This window comes from Carassius gibelio, chromosome A11, assembly GCF_023724105.1.
Source record: "Carassius gibelio isolate Cgi1373 ecotype wild population from Czech Republic chromosome A11, carGib1.2-hapl.c, whole genome shotgun sequence".
In the NCBI taxonomy this organism is placed as follows: Eukaryota; Metazoa; Chordata; class Actinopteri; order Cypriniformes; family Cyprinidae; genus Carassius; species Carassius gibelio.
Window position 1 is genome coordinate 1,711,822 of NC_068381.1, and position 22,555 is coordinate 1,734,376.

General features: G+C 38.9%; 2 protein-coding genes and 1 long non-coding RNA gene across 25 annotated transcripts in view; 1 reads left to right on the forward strand and 2 right to left on the reverse strand.

Annotated features, from left to right (window-relative positions):
* LOC128021971 (E3 ubiquitin-protein ligase TRIM39) overlaps positions 1-22,555 on the reverse strand; it is a 362,874-nt gene that overhangs the window by 292,631 nt on the left and 47,688 nt on the right. For 4 of the 20 annotated variants that reach the window (XM_052609110.1, XM_052609112.1, XM_052609126.1 and 1 more), the window contains exon 2: positions 6,156-6,178. The exons of 11 other annotated variants lie outside the window; for them this stretch is intronic. Coding sequence is in view for 2 of the 9 variants with exons in the window: in XM_052609123.1 (XP_052465083.1) it covers positions 3,440-3,503 (64 nt within the window). In the remaining 7 variants the exon portion in view is untranslated. Of the gene's footprint in view, positions 1-3,439; positions 3,524-6,155; positions 6,179-6,616; positions 6,694-22,555 lie in introns of those variants that run through there. 5 more of the 20 variants (XM_052609111.1, XM_052609101.1, XM_052609123.1 and 2 more) reach the window with 4 other exon arrangements.
* LOC128021997 (uncharacterized) overlaps positions 1-22,555 on the forward strand; it is a 336,783-nt gene that overhangs the window by 267,670 nt on the left and 46,558 nt on the right. The window contains exon 3 of one of the 3 annotated variants that reach the window (XR_008185832.1): positions 2,858-2,982. The exons of the other annotated variants lie outside the window; for them this stretch is intronic. This is a non-coding gene — a long non-coding RNA (uncharacterized LOC128021997). Of the gene's footprint in view, positions 1-2,857; positions 2,983-22,555 lie in introns of those variants that run through there. 3 annotated transcript variants of the gene reach the window in all.
* Positions 19,956-22,555, reverse strand: part of LOC128021977 (E3 ubiquitin-protein ligase TRIM39-like) — a 50,323-nt gene continuing 47,723 nt past the window's right edge. The window contains exons 3-8 of one of the 2 annotated variants that reach the window (XM_052609166.1): positions 21,822-22,375; positions 21,614-21,709; positions 21,050-21,283; positions 20,832-20,970; positions 20,704-20,730; positions 19,956-20,567 (exon numbers count right to left, since the gene is read on the reverse strand). In XM_052609166.1, the coding sequence (XP_052465126.1) occupies positions 20,020-20,567; positions 20,704-20,730; positions 20,832-20,970; positions 21,050-21,283; positions 21,614-21,709; positions 21,822-22,375 (1,598 nt within the window). In that variant the 3' untranslated portion in view covers positions 19,956-20,019. Of the gene's footprint in view, positions 20,568-20,703; positions 20,740-20,831; positions 20,971-21,049; positions 21,284-21,613; positions 21,710-21,821; positions 22,376-22,555 lie in introns of both variants that reach the window. The other variant, XM_052609165.1, reaches the window with a different exon arrangement.

The following is a 22,555-nucleotide window of genomic DNA, read 5'->3' on the forward strand; positions in this document are numbered from 1 at the left end:
CACAGTTACCATGGCCGATTCCACGGCAACCAGATGTACGATGCAGTGAGTGCCTGAGGTTCGACCAAAGTGCAGTGACTCCAGCACTGGCAGTAGAGCGACTCAGACGAGAGCCTCTATGATTATAACTAGGCTGGCGGAGGAGCTGCATGGAATGCAAAGTTTGCATGACGCTGATATCTGGATGGTCAAGGTGTCCCAAGGACAAGAGATCAGAGAGAGAGAGTACCTTACCATGGTGAAGTTCAGAAGTTCAGTCCGGCAATAATCCAGGTGATCATATGAAGTCGCATGATGACATCCAAGAGTCGTTACAGTGAAGGTGAATCATGGCACACAAATGTGACCAGCAGCAGACAGATCAGGGGGAAACACTTTAAAACGCTGGCTCAGACAAGGTAAATATGTGGAAGTCCAGCATCAAGTTCAGACTCAAAATTGTTTAAAATTATTCAGAAGAGTTTAAAATTAATTAAAATAACAAACAACTAAAATACGGCAGGAGAAGTGGCAGCCAAACGTGCGCCAACGTCCTCTCCAAAAACCGGAAGTCCAAATGATTATTATTATTAACAAATTAAGGGTGATTCCATGATCATGCTATTTCATCATGGAGATCAGGAAAGAAATGACGGCTCTGGGGGTCGTGCCTCGCCCACAGAAGCGCTCGTTTAACTTCTCTGCAGTTCAGAATGTTTCTCGACGGGCCAGTCGATGTTTAATCTGGCTACTGTGTGAGTAACCACCTTTAATAGCTCCTCATACTGTGACGATTGGAGTGATGAATCTCAGATGACAGTCTCCACATCAGCCTCCTCAGAGAAAGAAAGGTGTCGATTCCTCACCCTCGGGGGAAGAAACCACAGAGCCTGCTTCCGAACCCAGGGATTGGACGCCAGATCTGGCAGATGAGGAAGGAGATAAGGACTCGCCTGTCAATTTTTCCCCTAACAGATCCACCAGCCCTCCAGAATCGATGGGTCCACATTTGCAAGCTCTCACAATGTGGGTAGCCGTTACCCTCGAGAGCCGACTGAACATACTCCGACCCTAGGCAGACCACGCACATGACTGTGTGTATCCCCACTCGTGATGTAGCAAGGGCAGGGAGGAACACACAATCTGAAACACGATCTGGATTCGCCTTTCAGATGCCTTGTCTTTGCTTTGCTCTTTGACATGCTATTGCTGCTTTAGAGGAGCCAATAGGGACATAATACAATAAATAAGACTGACAGGACAGACTTTTTATATGCACACACAGAGCTGTTGCTGAAAGATACAAAGCTGAAGCCAGCTGCGGGGCACATGCTTTTATAGCTTCCTGGTCGCTACGTCATCCCGTCTGTGACGTCACACCCTTCCATTGGACAGATTACACATGATATTCAGAGTCGCTCATGCAAAAGGCATTCCCCCAAAGCGTTTCAATGCAGCTTGAGTTCCTGAAGGGAAATCTGTTACTATTGCTCATACATTTTTTGTTCACATACATAGGCTACATGTGTTTTCAGATTCCCTCAAATGAAGTAATAAATTTCAATCTGCACCCTGGACGAGAGGCACTGGACATTTTAGTTCTTGTTTTATTGGCTGTTACTGTACATTTTAGTGTGATAGTTGTCACGATCATTAGATGGAGTGCCCATGAACTTCAGTAGAGGGCACTCCAATCAGGACTATTCCACATCAACCACCAGACGTCACTCGGACTCTAGCACCTCTCATGTGTTGCACCAACCCAAACTACATTCCCCATGAGTCACTGCATCACAATCACCCTGCCACACCTGCACATCATTCATCAGCCAATTTCCTTGCCACACCTGCACCTCATTTACACACACATAAAAGCAGTACTCTCACTCTCTGCAAAGTCTTGTTTAGCCAGTTTGACATTTCCGAGCGTTTTCCTTGTGTTTGTTCCTTCTGTACCTGACCTTTGGATTGTTTATACTGACTCTGATTCTGTGCTGCTTGCCCCTGACATCTGCTTGTTTCTGTTATCGATTCTGGTTATCCCTACATACCTGACGCCGTTACTGATCATTGCCTGTCTGACCATCCTCATCATTAAAGTTCTGCACATGGATCCGAACGTCTCTGTTTCATCATTACAATAGTCATCTGTCATTCATTTGATTGTTTATTTTGATATTTTTATGTCTTGGCTCTTTCTTTCCTCAACATTGAAGTTTGTTGCAGTAATAAATATTTACATTTATTTTATTTTATTATTTTAAACTCACTTTTCTGACTTCTGCGGAGTGTTTGATGTCTTGAATCTTCTTGATTCTGTTCTGGATCATCAGCTGCACGTCTTTCTGTATCTTCATCAGTTCAGTCTATAGAGAGAACAACACAGACACATTTATCATAACAGATTAAACTCACAATGTGTTTTCATAATGAACTTTTATTTCACAAAATGAAATAAAATCTGATTCCTCATGATATCAGTCCTTTAAAAGAATAATAACGTCTACCTTCTTCTCTTGACTCTCCTCTTCTATAGGAACAGTGTTGTGGTTCCTGTGGTCTTTCACAGAGCAGATTGAACACACACATGTCTGATCATCTCTACAGAACAGATCCAGAGTTTTCTCATGTTTCTGACATATATAGTCCTCCAGATTACTCACAGGATCCATCAGTTTGTGTTTCTTCAAACGTGTCACTCTCAAATGAGGCTCCAGGTGAGTTTCACAGTAAGAGCTCTGACACACCAGACACGACTTCAGCGCTTTCAGCTTTCTTTCCTCACAGATATCACACAGAACTTCAGGCTTTTTCTCAGGACTTTTCGTCTTACAGTGATCTACGAGCTCTCGGAGTGTGGTATTAATCTTGAGATCAGGTCTTTGCTTGAATGTTTCGTTACAGTTTGGACAGCTGCAGGTCTGGCTGTTGTCCCAGCACTTATTCAGACAGATCTTGCAGAAGTTGTGTCCACATGGAGTCGTGACTGGATCAGTGAACACACCCAGACATACAGAGCACTGAATCTCCTCAGACAGTGAACTCATGGAGGATGACATTACTGGAAAGAGACATTATTTAGGATTAGTGTGAACTCCTTCAATACTGTTTATGAAGAATCCCATGATGCACCTCATGAAGCTGGTTGAATGTAAAGAGTGTTTAGAGACAAAGAGTGCTGAAGAAACTCAGATATAAAGAGATCATGTACAGTCAGCTGGTTATTATTGTAAAATGAACCCAGACAAGCTGATCAGAACCTAAATGTGAAGCTCATTACATGACCACTTACATACATATATATATATATATATATATATATATATATATATATATATACACAAGATTTATTCTTGTTAAGATGAAATTATTTGATCAGTTTTACATTCCTGAACTGTTCATATTCAATGTTATAAAAGAAAAGTTAAAGTCAAAGTGTTTTTCTGGGTTATTGACTTACATGGAGGATCATGTTCTTTACTCCGTCTCCTGGTTTTTCTTGCTGTTAGTGAAGATTCTGCCATTGTTATTTCCCTCTCAAAGCCTTTTAAAGAAAAATTATAGTTTTTCTTTTTTAGACTTTTTTTTTAGACCGCTAAATCAATTTATATTAAACTGGTTAAAATGTGACAAATGAAAGCTTTAGAATAAGTTCTGCCAGGAAGACTCGATTGTTAGAGTCACCTATTACCTTCTCAATTGTCCAATCACGTTCTAATAATAGAAGTATAAAAGAACCTGTGCTTACACTTGTCTGAGTTTTCAGATGCTGAAAGCTTCACTCAGTTGCTTGCATTCAGTTGCCGACCAAAAAATATCTCAAGACTCGCAATATATTTGCGATTATTCCGATTCTGACAAATGAAATCGTCCTGCCATCTCCTGTTACTGCTCGTCGAAGTTCGCGTTTACAGTGCCGCACTTCTTCATGGGCTCAGTGGTCTTCATTGGCAACACAGACAAAACAGACCGGAAGGAAAAGAACGGCTAAATCATCTTCACCCGTTCCCGCAAAAAGAACAGCCACAGCAACTCCAGCACAATCATTCGGTAGGCGTTTTGCCCCACCAGTTGCCGCAACAGTGTCTAACCATTTAAGAAGCAATATCATCCAAGGTAAGGACATCAATCTTGCTACCTTACTGCTTCCTTCGCCTGCTGCCGACAGGAAAATGGTTGACTGTGTACGAGTACCACAAGTCCTTCTCAGCGAAATCTGCCTCCTTTATCTCACTTTCTAATTCAAGACTAGACTGGTCAGTTACCGACACCGAACTGCTCGTCCGCCATTTCGAAGGCCAAAAAAGCTTAACTTGCGCCATTTGCAGCGCTAACGGTCACAAGGCTTCATTTTGCCCTAAAGTGTTTGCTAGTAACGATCCAGCCGCTGTCCACTTTCCTGAAAATGTAAGAATCTCTTCAAACTCCAGAGGTCGCTCTACTGTGGCAGAATTCAATAACAAAGCTCTTTGTTTTCAATTTAATGAGGCCATTTGTTCTTTCCTTAATTGCAAATTTGCTCATATTTGTAGTGTTTACAAGGATCCACACCCGAAATCTGTTTGTCCACGCCGGTACAAACCTGCACCCCGAGGGAAAGCCCTAATTCGGGAAAAACATTAGGCCCTTCTACTTTGTTAGAATTCTTAAGCATTTCTCTTGACACAGTCAAAATGCAAGCTTCCTTGTCACAAGAGAATCTCCTAAGGATCAGGTCGTTTCTGTATTTCCTTCTTTTACAATGACGCCTTTGAATCCTCTGCAGACCTACATTTATTTACCGATGCCGCCCCATCTATCGGCTTCGGTGGGTTTTTTCGAGGGCAAGAAAGAATCAGGTTCTGTGTCTTCTGCGCTCTACGAGATTTATTCTCTAGTTGTTGCCAGTGTAATCTGGGGTTCAGAGTGGTCAAGGAAACGTATTTTGCTGTTTTGCGATATCGAAGCCAGTGTTGCCATAATCAATAAAGGCAGGTCATCGTGCCAAACGATCATGTCATTTTTGAGACGTTTAATCTGGCAATCAGTCACTTTCAATTTATTATTAAAGCTGCTCATATACCAGGGCATTGCAACGTTACTGCTGACGCACTCTCCCGCTTTCGTTTTCAGACGGCTTTGCCCTTCAGCCAATACAGAACCAACACCCTGCCCTCCCCTATCTGCATCTATGTTAAATTAGACGATTTGCAAAGATCAGCTAGGCATTATATGTCTAAAGGAGTTGCTCCTTCAACTTTCAAAGCTTACACTTCAGCTTGGTCTTTTTTTCTAATGTTTTGCTATTCCTTCTAGATTCCTTTATTTCCTATTCTGGTTACCACTGTTTGCTCGTTCCTCATTTTTAATTTCGAAAATCTCAATTTAAAAATCTCCTCAATTTGCAGATTGCTCGCTGAAATTCAATTTTATGCTAAATATTTTAATCCCGATTTTCCAAGTCTCTTCACTGATTCTTCCGCTCGATTACTGCTCAAAGGCTTCGCTAAATCCTCTACGAATTCCCCCGACAAAAGGTTGCCTTTCTCTCTGCCTCTCTTGCATAGATTAATCCTTTCCCTTTGCAATGGCCTTTTTTCCATATACTCTAATATTCTGCTAGAAGCAGTGTTCTTAACTGCTTTCTATGGATTTTTCGCCCAGGCGAATTCACTTCAGCATCTAAACGTTTTGATCCTGTCCGTGGTCTTTCTATCTCTGACTTACACTTCTCTCAGCGTGACTTGTCACATGTTATTTAAAAAATAATAATAATAAATGGAACCCTATTATAAACTGTCAAACCACGAGTACTGAAGTTTTCATGTCTATCATGCTTGTTGATTGCTATCTATTTTATTTCTTCTTTTTATTTTAGGTACGTCAAGATAGACAGCCGGTAAGTATATTAATTTTTCCTTTCTGTGGGTAGGCTCTATTCCAATGGAATTATTCTTCCACTAGTTTTTGGGGGTCGGCTGCACCCCTGCCTTCATCTTCAGGCAGGAAATACTGAATCTGTACCTTCGGACAGCTATTTAAGGATGGGGCCTACGCCAAATACAACCATATAGATGCTGGGTCATAAATAAATGGATGAATTGTTACAATATCTTCTCCGAGTCTTTCTGGTAGAACTGATAGTGATGGAAACACAATCATTCATTTGAAACAAAGTGAGAGACTCGTAAACTTACTGAGCAATCTGAACTATGACCTGCTGTTTTCAAAGAAAGTACAAAGTACAAGCTTTATATTTTCATATTTTTCATATTTCATATTCTATCATATATATATATTCAATCTTTACACAAAATATATTATATGATCCTAAGTTATTGTGTAATGTAAAAGTGATTTTCAGCTGCAGTGAAGCAGGTTTGTGTTTAGTTTGTCTGCAGGTCATTTACTTCCTGTTTTATCTGTTTGTCTTTATGTCGCGTGACAAAATGACAGAAACACCAAACTTTGTTCAATCTAATGACATACTGTTAATACAATTCTGATATCATTTCAGCGCAGTAAACATCTAAAGTATTTTACACGCTTAAACCTGCTTCTGTTCAACTCATTCCAGTCTGACATAAACCCTACTAAACCAGACCACTGCCATTAGAAACCTGTTCAGGACAATCTCTCTTATACTTCTATCACTTACCTGTGAGTATCAGATGTGTTCACAAGGGTCTCTGAACGAATCGATATTCTTTTGTTTAAAGAGTTCGATAGTTTTAGGTGTCCATGTTGTTGATCAAGTTAGTTTCTCTTTCTCTGAGTCTGTCACTGAACTACAGTGATGTCAGAGCTGCTCAGGGTGTATTCTATGGAAAGCCAAATGGGTCAGAATTAGTGTGCTTTTCACCACCATATCAATATTTAAACGCCGTTTTCATAACGCCGCCAGGCGTTAAATAAGCACCGTTAGGCAATAAATTATGCCAGATGCCACCATATGGTGTTCGGAATAGCTCATTAATATGATATTGTAACATGCACTTATGAGGTGTGATTTATATGAGGTGTAATTTGTGCATTGTTTTTTTACTTTGGATCTGGATAACCTATGTGTGGATAAACATCTGGATAACGTACGCGTGGATAAGTGTACGTGTGAATAAGTACATTCATAATAATTTGGTTTTGTCCTATTTTGCCCCAAGGAAGGCTTTAAGGTGGAAATGATCATGATAACAGTACCTAAAGGACACATCTGTCTCCCCAGTGGCATAGTCTGGGTGTGCAGGATATGCAGGTGCATATGGGCCCAGGCAGTTTGGAGGCATGCCGAGTTGGGGGGAACTTCTAATTAAAACAAGGGAACCAATAGAGCCCTGCATGGGCCCAGCCCCTGTTCAATATCTTATGATCACACTTAACGCCCGAGTACCACAGGGCTGTGTGCTAAGCCCATTCCATTACTCCCTTTACGCCCACGACTGCAAGCATGTGTATGGATCCAACTCCATCATCAAGTTTGTAGATGACACCACGGTGATTGGCCTCATCAGAAACAATGATGACACTGCCTACAGGGAGGAGGTACAGCACCTGGCCACATGGTGCGCTGACAATAACCTGCTCCTTAACGCCAGCAAGACAAAGGAGCTCATTGTAGACTTCAGGAAGAAGAAAGGAAGCAAGCATGACCCCATCCACACTAACGGGATGGTTGTCTCCAGCTTGAAGTTACTGGCAACCACCATCTTGGATGACTTGTCCTGGACCACAAACACCTCCAGCCTGGTCAAGAAGGCTCACCAGCGCCTCTTCTTCATCAGAACACTGATGAAGAACCAGCTGTCTTCAGCCATCTTGGTGAACTTCTACCGGTGTGCGATCGAGAGCATCCTGACCAGTTGCATCACAGTCTGGTATGGGAACTGCTCAGTTGCTGCAAGGCACTGCACAGGGACATCACTTCCTGCTACTGAGGACTCCCAGAGGAAACACTGTCTACTTCGAGCTTGCAGCATTCTCAAGGACTCCTCTCACCCTGACCACAGACTGTTTAACATCCTGCCCTCCGGGAGGCATATCAGGAGCCTCTGGGTAAGGACCAGCAGATTCAGGAACAGCTTTTTCCACACAGCTGTCTCCTTACTGAATTCTACCCTCTGACCCCCCCCCCCCCCCCCCCACCCCATCACACACACCACACACACAGACTCCTCCTCAATACACCTGATTTACAAAAAAAAAACTAAAAAAAAAGTAAACTTATTACTTGCACTACTGTATGTTCATCCAGAAACACTGAGTAATCCGTTTGCAAAATGTAATATTTTCCATGCACTTTACTGTCCATTGCACTAGTGTAAATGATGTCCACATGTTCATAGTTTGTGCCTATAATGTACATACACTTTTATATAATCCATCTTGATTAGTATGTTCATAGTATACATATTCTGTGTTTATTGCTTATTGTAATTCTGGTTAAATGCTAACTGTATTTCTTTGCCTTGTATACCTTACATGCAATGACAATTAAGTTGAATCTAACGAGGAAACAGCAGTGAGTTGAGCATTATGTTTGATTAATTGTATTCTTCTCAAACCAACATGACTTGCCTAAAATAAAAAGACATAATACACAGTTCAAGCATTCCATAGCACTAATTTAAACATTTAACCTAGATAATTGAGCGCCCTTAGGCCCATATCTACGGTGGCCGAGACAGCTCAACACGCTGCAACTTAAGAAAACACATGCAAATTGAAAAAACATCAGCAAGTGAAGAAAACATCTTCGTCAGTTTGACAACACAAGTGTTGCAAATCATCACAACACATGCATATAACGAAATGGGCTACAAATCCTCACAACACTTGCATACAACGAAACGCCCTGCAAATCTGTTATGTGGAGGGTAGGGATGAACTCAAATCGCAGACAGGAAGTACAACACAATGGTTTATTAAATACAAAAAGGGGAAAAGAAAACCCACGAGGGGGAAAACAACGACTAGGGCAGAGACTAAATAACTTAACAGGACTGGGTTGACACGATAAATAAACTCTAAACACTAGAACACTAACTACAGACAAAACACTCACAGGAAATACAAAGACTTCTTCAATGGGTAACAATGGTACAATATCTCACAAGCTAACATGTAGAAACACATATGTGGAAACAATGAACCGACAAAAGACAGAGCACACTAGGGGATATAAATAGGAAAACTAATCAAGACACAACAGGTGGCACAGGTAAGGCAATCACGACAACTAGGATAACAGGGGGGGGGGGGGGGCAAGGGAACGAGACAACACAAGCACATGGCCCAAAGACAAGGCCATGTGCTTGTACACAAAACACGGGTCTGTCATGATCCTGCCTCAAGACTAGAGGAAAGTCAGGACATGAAGGCAGAATCATGACAAAATCATCACAACACATGCATATAACGAAATGCGCTGCAAATACTTCACAACACATGCATATTGCAAAACGCACTGCAAATCATCACAACACATGCATACAATGAAACGCACTGCAAATACTTCACAACACATGCATATAATGAAACGCGCTGCAAATCATCACAACACATGTAAATTAAAGGAGCTATGTGGAGGTTTTTACCTAAAAAATCTTTAAGATAGAGTTTTCATTTGTACATGTATGAGCTAACCATGATGTAAAACAAAGAATGACACCTAGACTGTTCACCACGGTTTCCTCTATCAGCCTGTAGGCTGAATTGTGTGTGGAGGAGTCGGGCCCGAATTGGTGCGAAAATTCACAAAATGTGATGTCATGCGCGTTCTCGTCTACTTGGGCTTACAACCATATGGCACGCCATCCATTATAGAAAGCAGCGGCAATAGTGTTTTCAGATGGACTCTGTGGATGGAAAGAAGCGACCAGCCTCCGGCAGCACAATTCAGACAACCACGGACACTCATCGTAAGTAAAAAAAAAAAAAAAAAAAACTATCTAGTGTGGCAAAAAGAGAGAGCGACCGGTGTCAGTGGTTGCTGCGGCAACCCTGGTGGATGTGGTTGTGCTAGTAAGAGCGTGCGCACTGAGAACCAGCATGAGACTGGCTGCAGTTCCTCTAACGGTTAGAAATTTCAGAACCTACGCAACGCTCCTTTAAGTAATGCTGCAAATCCTCAAAGCACATACACATTAAGAAACAATTAATGAAGCATTGCAAATTTATTTTTATTAACCTTGAAATTAGATTTAGTTGAGAATATTAAAGTTGCCATCTTAAGTAAAGTTTTACATGTAATCATGTAATTATTCAGCTTATTTTATGCTAATAATATCCAAAAGATAAAGGAATCATGGTTAACACCATTAAAAAAAAAAAAAAAAAAAGTTCAGTTCACCAACAACTCCACTGACAAGTAGCCACTTTACGATAAACAAATCTAAGTCGGTTCCTAAGTCGGGTTCGTTATATGCAGGTGTTGTGATGATTTGCAGCTCGTTTCCTTTATGTAGGTGTTGTGATGATTTGCAGCGCGTTTCGTTATATGCATGTGTCATGATGATTTGCAACACTTGTGTTGTCAAACTGATGAAGATAATTTCTCAATTTGCTAATGTTTTTTCAATTTGTAGCCTATGTGTTTTATTATGCAGGTGTTGTGATGATTCGCAGCTCGTTTCGTTTATGCAGGTGTTGTGATGATTCGCAGCTCGTTTCGTTTATGCAGGTGTTGTGATGATTTGCAACACTTGTGTTGTCAAACCGATGAAGATAATTTCTCAATTTGCTAATGTTTTTTTCAATTTGTAGCCTATGTGTTTTCTTAAGTTGCTGTGTGTTGAGCTGTCTCGGCCACCGTACATATCGCATCGTTTGTGCGGAGAGTGAGCGCTTTGCAGGACATGGAGGCGTCAGCTTGCATTTTTTTTTTTTTTTTTTTTTAATGACAGTTAAAAATATGACGTCATTTTTGCTAATAAATGTAAGAGTAGCCTATGCATCATTCGGAACTGCAAATGGTCTAATTGCATTTGTGTGCACTCACAACATCAACAAAATCTTATGCTTTTGTAAAATAAGGAAAACAATCAGGGTTGAGTTTCCCAAAAGTTTCGTAAGCCTAAGTTCGTAAAAACGATCGTACGACTGATCTTTAATATTACGATCTGTTTCCCAAAAGCGTATTTTTACGTTTTTACGTAACTTAAGTAGCACTTGAAAATCATAGTACATCTACGAGTGCTCTGGAGTAATCGTAAAGCCCTAAGTGCATCACTAGAAGATGGATTTATGCAGTCACCTGCAGGACACTCGGCAGATTACACCTTTAACTTGATTCAAGTTGATATGTCAATGACTTGCTGAAGTGCACGAAAACCAGCTAAGTATTGGACCTGGAAATAAGTCTCTCTCTCTTTCTCTATATAAATAAATACATTTTAATAAATGCATGCATTTAGCAGATGTTTTTTTTCCAAAGAGATTTACAGTGCATTCTGGCTAACATTTTTAACCTAACATAATATATAAATATATAAAGTATATTTATTATGTAGAGTAGAGACCTGCACTCCCGCGGAACGACAATATTTGACGGATGAATGCGGACGCGGGCAGCAAGATATTAGCTATTATGTGCGGGTTGCGGGAAAATAAAATTATTTGCGGGATTCCCGCAAAGTGGAAATATCTAACAAAATAAAATAACTAGAAACAAATAAACCTTTATTTAAAATAAAATAAAATAAAATAGACTTTGCAGAATGAGAGGATGCTGATGATACCATATACAGCGACGTGTAATTCGATTCCGAAATGGCGAGATATTTAAAGGTCAAATTGGATGGATTAGAAGCACACAGACCGGATGATGTCCTCCAGTGGTGCAAAAGACGAATTTCCGAGATTAAGCAAAGTAACACGCCATTTACTTTGCATTTACAGCTAGCGCACCACCGGAGAGGGTTTTCACGACTGTTTCACATATAATCCGTCTGCAGTGCGTCTGCAGTCCGTGAGCGTTATGTATGTGGTGCTGAAGCAGCACGGACTCATTGTAATGCTGCGGGAGTGGGCGGGAGCGGGACGGAAAATCCCTCCCGCGCAGGTCTCTTATGTAAAGTATAATATTATACACTATAATATAATATAATATTGTATTGTATTATAGTTATTATATCCATGTTGTCTGTCTGGAACACACCATTAAGTTAATGGCAATAAACGATCGTGTACTACAATGAAGAGTTCTATAATGTGACATTTCAGCACTGGACAAACGGACAGCGACTCCTAAGCAGAACTTAAAGCACAGCTACGTGCGACTGTGTTAAGTGCATTGTTGGGAAACGCAAGTGAAACAATAACGAACAATCTTAAAATTACTCGTAGAAAACGCTCTTAAGCTCGAAGATTAATCGTTATCGAGAAACCGGCCCAGGATGCACTTTCTGTCTTCTTGGTCTTGAGGAGGAGCGCTTTGTTTTTGTTTTTTACTATTACTATTTAAAACGAAATAACTCAACAAACAAAAACTCTTTCATTATGTTATCCTTCGTCAAATTCATTTTTGTAAAATTGACTTCTTTTTTTCCTTTTTTTTATTATTTATTTATTTATTGTTTGTTTGTTTATTTTTGTGCCGCTGTGCTAAAATTGTGTTTGCATTCAATAGCATATAAGGCAGCATTTTTGTGCCACGCTGAAAAATAACCGAAAAACTAAAGATTAACGTAATAATATTTTAAGAATAAAGTCAAAATTACAATAATGAAATCATGTTATGTTATGAAGTTAAAAAAAGTCTGAGGCATAATTCTTCCGATTTTTTTTCAACATGCATTAAAATATTCATGTTTATTTCGTGCTGCAAATATTAAAGAGGAAAATATAATTGATTCATATGGAGCTGCTGAACGAATTATCTCACTGCAAATTAAAAAGCGTTAAACAAACGTTTATTGTTTGTATTTTATCATAAAATTGACAGAAGGCTAAAACTTTGTAACAAAGCACGAAGGTGATTATTGGGTGCTTGCGTGCTACTAATGATGGACTTGAAAACTGTAAACATAATTTCCAAGCATTAGCTTCTACGTGATGTGATCATAAGGCTTCAGTTCTGTAGATATCAACACATGAAAAACATTTTCAAATAGGCATGTATAAACGTATTAATTATTTATCAATATATAGACTATTAATCTGAACATGTAGCGTAGCCTACAAGACACTGCTCTTGTAATAAGCATCTGTATGACATGAACAAAACAAAACCTGGACTCTGAAATAATAGACATCTGCTGATCATACAATTATCAGAAATGAGGTCTAATCTAGTGATTTCTTTCTTTAGAGATGTGTTGATTAACTATTACCAGTAAATTCATATGTGCTCAGATTAAAATTAGCATATATTATCACTGTATTATTTTATTTAAACTGTAACTGTGAATATATTTGGACACTCCATGTTAGTCACTGAATAGACTTTGATTTTCAATATATGTTTAGGTGATATTGCTTGAAAAGAAAAGTTATTTATAAAAAGTGCTTATATATATATATATTAATGTTGTCCACTAGAGAGAGCCACATTATAAGGAAAAGGACTATTTAAAGCTTATTTTTAAAAATCTATTTCCACACCTCTGAAAATAAACATATACCAATTTCATTTCACTATGATGTACTGACAGTATAGTTTTATATAATCCATGTGCATTGCTTATCCCAAAAATTTCCCAGTTGTTTCAATTTGATTTGATTCCTGACACACAATTCATGAAACAATTTACTCCTTTCTCACAACTATAAACCAGATTCCAAAAAAGTTGAGACACTGTACAAATTGTGAATAACAACAGAATGCAATGATGTGGAAGTTTCAAATTTCAATATTTTATCCAGAATACAACATTGATGACATATCAAATGTTTAAACTGAGAAAATGTATAATTTTAAGGGAAAAATAAGTTGATTTAAAATTGTATTATATCAACTAATCTCAAAAAAATTGGGACAAGGCCATGTTTAGCACTGTGTGGCATCCCCTCTTCTTTTTATAACAGTCTGCAAACGTCTGGGGACTGAGGAGACAAGTGTCTCAAGTTTAGGAATAGGAATGTTGTCCCATTCTTGTCTAAAACAGGCTTCTAGTTGCTCAACTGTCTTAGGTCTTCTTTGTCACATCTTCCTCTTTATGATGCATCAAATGTTTTCTATGGGTGAAAGATCTGGACTGCAGGCTGGTCATTTCAGTACCGGATCCTTCTTCTACGCAGAAGATGTTTTAATTGATGCAGTATGTGGTCTGGCATTGTCATGTTGGAAAATGCAAGTTCTACCCTGAAAGAGATCTATCTATCTATCTATCTATCTATCTATCTATCTATCTATCTATCTATCTATCTATCTATCTATCTATCTATCTATCTATCTATCTATCTATCTATTTATCTATCTATCTATATGTTTTTTACATTCCACCTTAAATGCATTTAAATTTTTTTTAAAGGGAAACACATCGGCTCTTGAACAACTGTAAACATGAAATTTAGATACACCACTTACTCAAAGGCACAGAACAGTGATAATGATTACACAGTTTAAATTAAAGCTCCAAATATCTGCTTGCGTCTCTCACAACCAACAACAAATTCTTGGCAAACCAACTTGATGTCTAAGAGATCCAAGTTGTCTTGGTGGACATGACAAACTGCCACATGATTCGGTCTCTTGTGACGTACTTGAGCGTAGCCAAGTTTTTAACCTTCTAAGGCCGCTAAAGCTCCTTTCTGCTCCAGAAGATGACACTGGTACAACCAGAAGCAACCTGACCAGAGTTTCCACTTCACTGAAAAGGCCACGGACTTCCACTGACAAACATTTAAGAATGTTTGCTGCCTCCAAACTGGATCCAATTATGCCTAAACATTGGAAACTGAACTGCAAGCAACTGTCTGTTGATCTCAGGATACTCACAACACACTGAATCAGTTTGTCCAGTGAGCAGAGTGTCCTCTAGTTTCTGTAAGGTCAGCAGATCTTCCTGATGAAAACCACATCAAGCACCTGATAAAACTCAACTCTGTAATACTCTGTTGCAGTTTTTGGCTTGTATGTGCTTGCATCTGTGCTAAAACGCTTAGGAAGTCGCCTTGGTTCTGGAACTTTGATAGACTCTAGATTTAGAGAATCCACAATCATATTTGCTTGCTCAAAAACACTTTGAAAGGCATCTCCATCTCTTTTGTCTTTCAAGACAGACTGAACACAAGAAATGGCAGCTTTCATGCCAGAGATAGTCTGTGTCTTTGGAGAGAAGCATTCAAACACTTCAATTCTCCAATCACAGCTCCTGCCAACACAAGACCCAGTAAGATCTGGCATTTGAGAAATTGTTGGTGCAAGCCATTGGCGGTGGAGCACTAGGAGCATTACTGTTTGACATTTAGAAACAAGTAAGGAAAGCTGTGATGCAATGCTGTTTGTTTCCTGAGCATACACAGTTGTCGCATGGCAGTGGGATTGGCTTTTAGCATGGGATGTAAACTTTTCATCTGCCTTTCTCCAGTTTCTAAAACCAGTACTCACAAAGACAGGGTCCATCTTAGAGACAAGCATTGTCTTCTTTGAGAGGATTTTTGCACAATAAAAGCATAAAACCCCTTTTAATGTGGTACTGTAATGCAGTCATGGGAACATCTGAAACCATTTTTTTCTGAAAGTGTAGCACATAGTTTGCTCTCGTCTGTACTTTTATAAACTTGGGATCAGGATGTGCAGGATTTAAGCAGGTGATGATTTCTGAATCTTCTCTGTCTCTGTTTTCTGTGCTCAGCTGGTCTCTAACATTAGGTTCATTCTGAAACGGACATTACAACACTGTTACACACCAAATAGCTCCCTAGTATATTGTGTACAGTAAAGAAAATTGTACATTTAGTTTGTCATATCAAAAACTGTTCCCTATCAGAAATGTTTTATTCTTACCTGCTCATCTGAAACTGCTGTTTGACTATTGTCCTCACCCTGTCCCTCACTGTGATGTACACATATTACAGTTTTAGCCAGTTTTATTGACTGAATGAACTTTTCATTAGTGTTTGTGTGTCATTACCTGATCAGATGTTCTTCCCGTCCTTCTTTTGATTGGTTTCATCTGCTGCTACTTTCACATTGGATCTGAATCATCTCATATAAGAACAAAACCACTAAGACATACAACTAAAACACCAAAAACGAACAAATTATTAAACCACACTGTATACAATCTGTTCTTAATATCTATTTAAAATTCTCTATTTAAAATTATATTTTAATTGACCAAGTAATCCTCATTAAATAAAACTCATAAAAATCACAGCATACTTTTAAAGATGTATAATAATCTGATGATCAAACATTTTTGAACATTTCTCTGTTTTCTTACCCGTTTGTCTGAAAGAGCTGCTGTCTGTTGTCTTCTCCCTGTTCCTCACTGTGATGGAGAAAAGCAGGAATGTAAAACCTAACTTTACAAAGCTGCTGTTTTTCTATACTGTTTCCTATTTAATTTTATTGATTAATGGCATCTTCTTTACCTGATCACCTGCTCATTCTCTCTCTCTGCTGACTTTTCTACCCTGCTGCTACATTTACCTCGAATCTGTTATAAAAACATGTTAAGAGAGTATACACCTCATAACGTTATGACATTTGTGTATAATCATCATTCATAAAATTCTAACATAGTAGAGATTATCAAAAGAAAGAAATGAAGTATTGAAACCGCCAGTATGCATTTCACTGTTTTAATGAGTTAGACACTTCTAGCGTTCATTCATGCAATTCGTTCAAAAGTCAGGGCCCGGTTCCCCAAAACGTTCTTATCGCTAAGCAGTTCTTAACCTATTCCTTAACTTCTCTCTTAACCTTATGGCACGATTCCCGACACGTTCGTAAGTATATTTTCTGTAAGTCACACTTTCGTAAGGTTGTCTGAGCTCAAGACTCTGTACAGCAGTCTTTAGAAACCAGCGCAGCGCAGTACAAGTCAAACTATGGTATGTTGTCAATGTTGTGGCTCAACAATGATTTTCTGTTATTTTTAAGATTCATAATAAATTATGTTCGCAATGGATACAGGCATATTTATGAAGTTGACTAGATCTGTGTGATCAGAACTAATATGGTAATTAGGCTTTTTCGTAATGTAATTAAAGCGAATTGGCAATCAATTTTTTGATAATTAAAATCTGGCAAACAATTTGGCTCTAAATGGCTAAGATCTATAAATGGGTAAGCATGGTGGTGTCCAGTAAGCGACCATAGCAGCGATCCAACGTGTCCTTGTATTGAATCAAAAACGGAGCCGGACAGAGTCCATGTCAATATTTTTATTCGGCAAAACTTAAGCCCTTTTCACATTTTTCCTGACGTGGCTATATTTAAAAAAAATCGCCTCCCAAGACAACTCATTATGGAGCTGCTGGACCTTCCCAGACCTGCGCTTATCAGGATAACGCGGCGGAATTTAGCTTAAGCCTTGAAGTCAAGCTGCTTTGCAGCACAAAGGTTTTTTATTTATTTCATTTTATTTATTTATATATTTTTTTTTGCTACAGAGGGATTTATCGAGGTCGTGGGAGAGGGATACGGCCTAATCAAGACCTCGGTGTGGAGGTGCGTTCACACTGTCACCAACGCCCTTCTGCGCCATGCCGGGGATTACATCCTGGTGGCACACTCATCCCTATCGCCAATCCATCAGTGATTGATCAGGCATACATATCACGAAAGTATGGAAGCATATGGGTAGCATTATTCAATTTGGGATTTAATATGCAAAATGACAATGCAATATGTAAAATGGCAATGCATTTCTGTATTTACATTTAAATTTTCCAATACATTTGTGCAAGGTTTGGTGCAAAATGAAAATGAAAATGAAATTACATAATTTTCATTTGCCATTTACTACACCAGTTTTAATATGTAAAATGAATATTAATTTTAACGCTTTATAAGTTGCAAAATTAAAATGAAAATGTATTACAGAAATGATTAGATATGTCTAACATGTAAAAGCAAAAACTGTGGCAAAATGATCATTTAAATGCTATTTTTCTTAATTGCATTAACACTCACAGTCAAGACACTTACGATTGCATTTTCATTCGGTGTCCCGCAATGAATGTAGCAAAATTCAATGTACACATTGAAAATGCATTCCGAGCCGATCACGTGTCCCCGCCCTCGCGCCACGTCAATCATTGTGTGAACAAGGCGGGGCTTACAGAAGGTCAGAGACTCAAGTCTCAAGAAGAGGATTCAATCAAGTGAGACAACATGGACAAGACAGTTGGTCCGTGTATGTTTTGATCATTTCAGTTTATGCCTTCAATATTTCATTCGCACTTGTGGGCGGAGCTGAAACGCTTTAAATAGTTAAATTTATGAAATAAAATAAATTAGGATTTTTTGGGAAGGTAAGTCTGGCCAGTTATACAAGCAACACGAGTCGGACGAGTCTAAAGATATGAGCTGAATTGGGTGAAACATTAAAGTTCTAGTCTGTGTCAATTACTCTCATAATAAATAATAATAATAATGTTAACTGTATTTTTCGGTATAAGTTGCATCAGTCCAAAAATACGTCATGACGAGGAAAAAAACACATATAAGTCGCACTGGACTATATGTCACATTTATTCAAGACCAAGAGAAAACATTACCGTATACAGCCGCGAGAGGGCGCTCTGGGGTAGGCTACAGGAGCACTGAGCAGCATAGAGCTAATTTTACTATTTTTATTTAGAAATGTAACTATATTCATTTTTACAATTATTTATTAATGTCACACACACGCAAACACACACACACACATACCTAGTGCCTTATGACTTAAAAGATGAGAGTGGTAAATGTTACAGACATGGAACTGTTCAGTCTATTATTGATTTTAATTTCCACTTCACTGTTATCCAAAGGGACCGAACTATTTGCACTGTTTTTATCAGTGGGACAATATTCATACAATACTACAACCTAGAAATAATTTGCAGGTCTCAGCAGCACGAATTATGTGCCCAGCTACATCTGATTCAAATATTATGCTAATTAACAGTGAGTGTAGTTTCAGACATTTCAGTGCTTCACTCGCACTGACTCTTATTCTGCCTGAAAGAATGACAAGACCGAGCTGAAGGCTGTCAGATGAAAACCGATCCGATTCGACCAATCAGATGAAAGCAGCGTTTCAGCTCCGCCCACAAGTCCGAATGAAATATTGAAGCCATAAACCGAAATGATCAAAACATACACGGACCAACTGTCCTGTCCATGTTGTCTCACTTGATTGAATCCTCTTCTTGAGATTTGAGTCTCTGACCTTCTGTAAGCCCCGCCTTGTTCACACAATGATTGACGTGGCGCGAAGGCGGGGACACGTGATCGGCTCGGAATGCATTTTCAATGTTCACATTGAATTTTGCTACATTCATTGCGGGACACCGAATGAAAATGCAATCGTAAGTGTCTTGACTGTGAGTGTTAATGCAATTAAGAAAAATAGCATTTAAATTATTATTTTGCCACAGTTTTTGCTTTAACATGTTTGATATATCTAAGTATTTCTGTAATACATTTTCATTTTAATTTTGCAACTTATAAAGCGTTAAAATTAATATTCATTTTACATATTAAAACTGGTGTAGTAAATGGCAAATGAAAATTATGTAATTTAATTTTCATTTTCATTTTGCACCAAACGTTGCACAAATGTATTGGAAAATGGAAATGTATATACAGAAATGCATTGCCATTTTACATATTGCTCTATATCTATGTAAACAAGTGATTGTTAACTATTACGTTATTTTATTGCACCAACTTTGCACAGATGGCAATTTCACATTATCAGGAAGAAAAATAGCAGGAATATTTATGAAAAGTTGAACAAAATATAATTTACTGAATAAGAATTATATATACATGAAAAAATATGTGATAAGATCATTTAGATTTTAAAAACTGAAAAGCAAATGATAAGAAATAGCAGCACATAATGTTTCCAGGTTTTTTATTACAAAATGTATTATTTTAATCTTTCATTTGATAACTGAGTAAATTCATTTATTATAACTGACAGGTGTGATGATCAGTGGGCTTGAGTTTTTACCTCCATCATTAAGACCTGGGCTAAATAATGGATAGAGTTTTTCAGTGAAAGACTGAGCAGTGAAAGAGTAGATATGAGAGCTGGACTCCACATCATAAAAGGAGACCAGACCCTCCTCATAATCCACAAACACACCGACCCGCTGCGGCTTCACTCTCAGAGACAGAGAGACACGAGGATCATCACAGGCTTCATATTTATCTCCATTCCTCAGAATCACAGTCCAGTATCCATCACTGGGTCTCAGTGTGATCTGTCCCTTCCTGTTAATGGATTCTCTGGCCACTCCTAAATCCCATTCAGTCTTTCCCTTCACCTGCACCTCAAAATAAAATCTCCCTGAGGAGAATCCCTCCTTTCCCAAGACACAGACACATCTATCAAATCTCTCTGGTTTGTCTGGGAGTTTCTGTCTAATGTCTCCATGTCTCACTTGTTTTCCATCATCAGACAGAATGAGATATGGATGAGCTGTATCAGGATCCAGAGTCACATCCACTGAGAAAACAGAGAATACAGATATTCTGTGATGCTGATGTTTTTAGTTAACCCAGTGTTTAATCAGATTGTAGTGCAGTAATGAAGCAGTGAGTGTATGAATGTAAACTAGTGTAGTGCAGACAGCACACTGTACCTGCATACTGCTGCATCCACTTCAGCTCTGTAGAGACTAATGACAAGAAAACAATCAGATCTGAAGCTTATATTTAAAGAATAAAGTACACTATCATGTTTCTATCTGATCAGTGTGTATTGATGTACCAGTTAGTGTGAGTTTCTCATCTATAGTGTCCTTCAGTTGAGTCAGAGCTCTCCTCAGAGTCTCCAGACTCTCGTGAGTCTTCATACTGATCTCAGGCCAGTTCCTGGTGTTTCTAGAGCTGCACAGGGATGAGTGAATCTACAGCAGGAGAGAGGAGAAATCCTTCAGCATGTCATATCCTGCATTATGATTGATCAGAGAGATCATGTTGACTGACCTGTAGGAGGTGGAGGTGATCTTCAGTGTGTGAGAGCTGCTCCAGCTCAGTGTTTCTCATCTTTAGCTCAGTGATCTCCTGCTCCAGCTCTTCAATCAGCTCTTGCTCCTGTTTCTCTGCTGCTTTCTGCTGCTCCTCCATCATCTCCAGCAGTTCAGTCTGATGTCTCTCAATGGAGCGGATGAGATCAGTGAAGAGCTCCACACGGACTGCTTTCTCCTTCTCTGTGTTTCTCTGCTCAACCAGGACAGGCAACACATTATTAGCAGTGTTTGCTAACAGAAGAATCTGTGTAACTATTGCTCATACATTTTTGTTCACATACATAGGCTACATGTGTTTTCAGAATCCCTCAAATGAAGAATTAAACTTCACTCTGCACCCTGGACGAGAGCAGAACAAGCCCTGGACATTTTACTTCTTGTTTTATTGGCTGTTGCTGTATATTTTAGTCTGATAGTCATCTGTCATTCGTTTGATTGTTTGTTTATTTTGTTATTGTTATGTCTTCTCAATGTTTCTAAACACTGAAGTTCATTGAAGTTCAAATTATTTTAAACTCACTTTTCTGACTTCTGCTGAGTGTTTGATGTCTTCAATCTTCTTGATTCTGTTCTGGATCATCAGCTGCACGTCTTTCTGTGTCTTCATCAGTTCAGTCTATAGAGAGAACAACACAGACACATTTATCATAACACAGATTAAACTCACAATATGAAATAAAATCTGATTCCTCATGATATCAGTCCTTTAAAAGAATAATAACGTCTACCTTCTTCTCTTGACTCTCCTCTTCTATAGGAACAGTGTTGTGGTTCTTGTGGTCTGTCTCGGTGCAGAATGAACACACACATGTCTGATCATCTCTACAGAACAGATCCAGAGGTCTCTCGTGTTTCTGACATATATAGTCCTCCAGATTACTCACAGGATCCATCAGTTTGTGTTTCTTCAAACGTGTCACTCTCAAATGAGGCTCCAGGTGAGTTTCACAGTAAGAGCTCTGACACACCAGACACGACTTCAGCGCTTTCAGCTTTCTTTCCTCACAGAAGTCACACAGAACTTCAGTTGTTTTCTCAGGACTTTTCTTCTTACAGTGACCTACGAGCTCTCGGAGTGTGGTATTAATCTTGAGATCAGGTCTTTGCTTGAATGTTTCGTTACAGTATGGACAGCTGCAGGTCTGGCTGTTGTCCCAGCACTTATTCAGACAGATCTTGCAGAAGTTGTGTCCACATGGAGTCGAGACTGGATCAGTGAACACATCCAGACATACAGAGCACTGAATCTCCTCAGACAGTGAACTCATAGAGGATGACATTACTGGAAAGAGACATTATTTAGGATTAGTGTGAACTCCTTCAATACTGTTTATGAAGAATCCCATGATGCACCTCATGAAGCTGGTTGAATGTAAAGAGTGTTTAGAGACAAAGAGTGCTGAAGAAACTCAAATATAAAGAGATCATGTACAGTCAGCTGGTTATTATTGTAAAATGAACC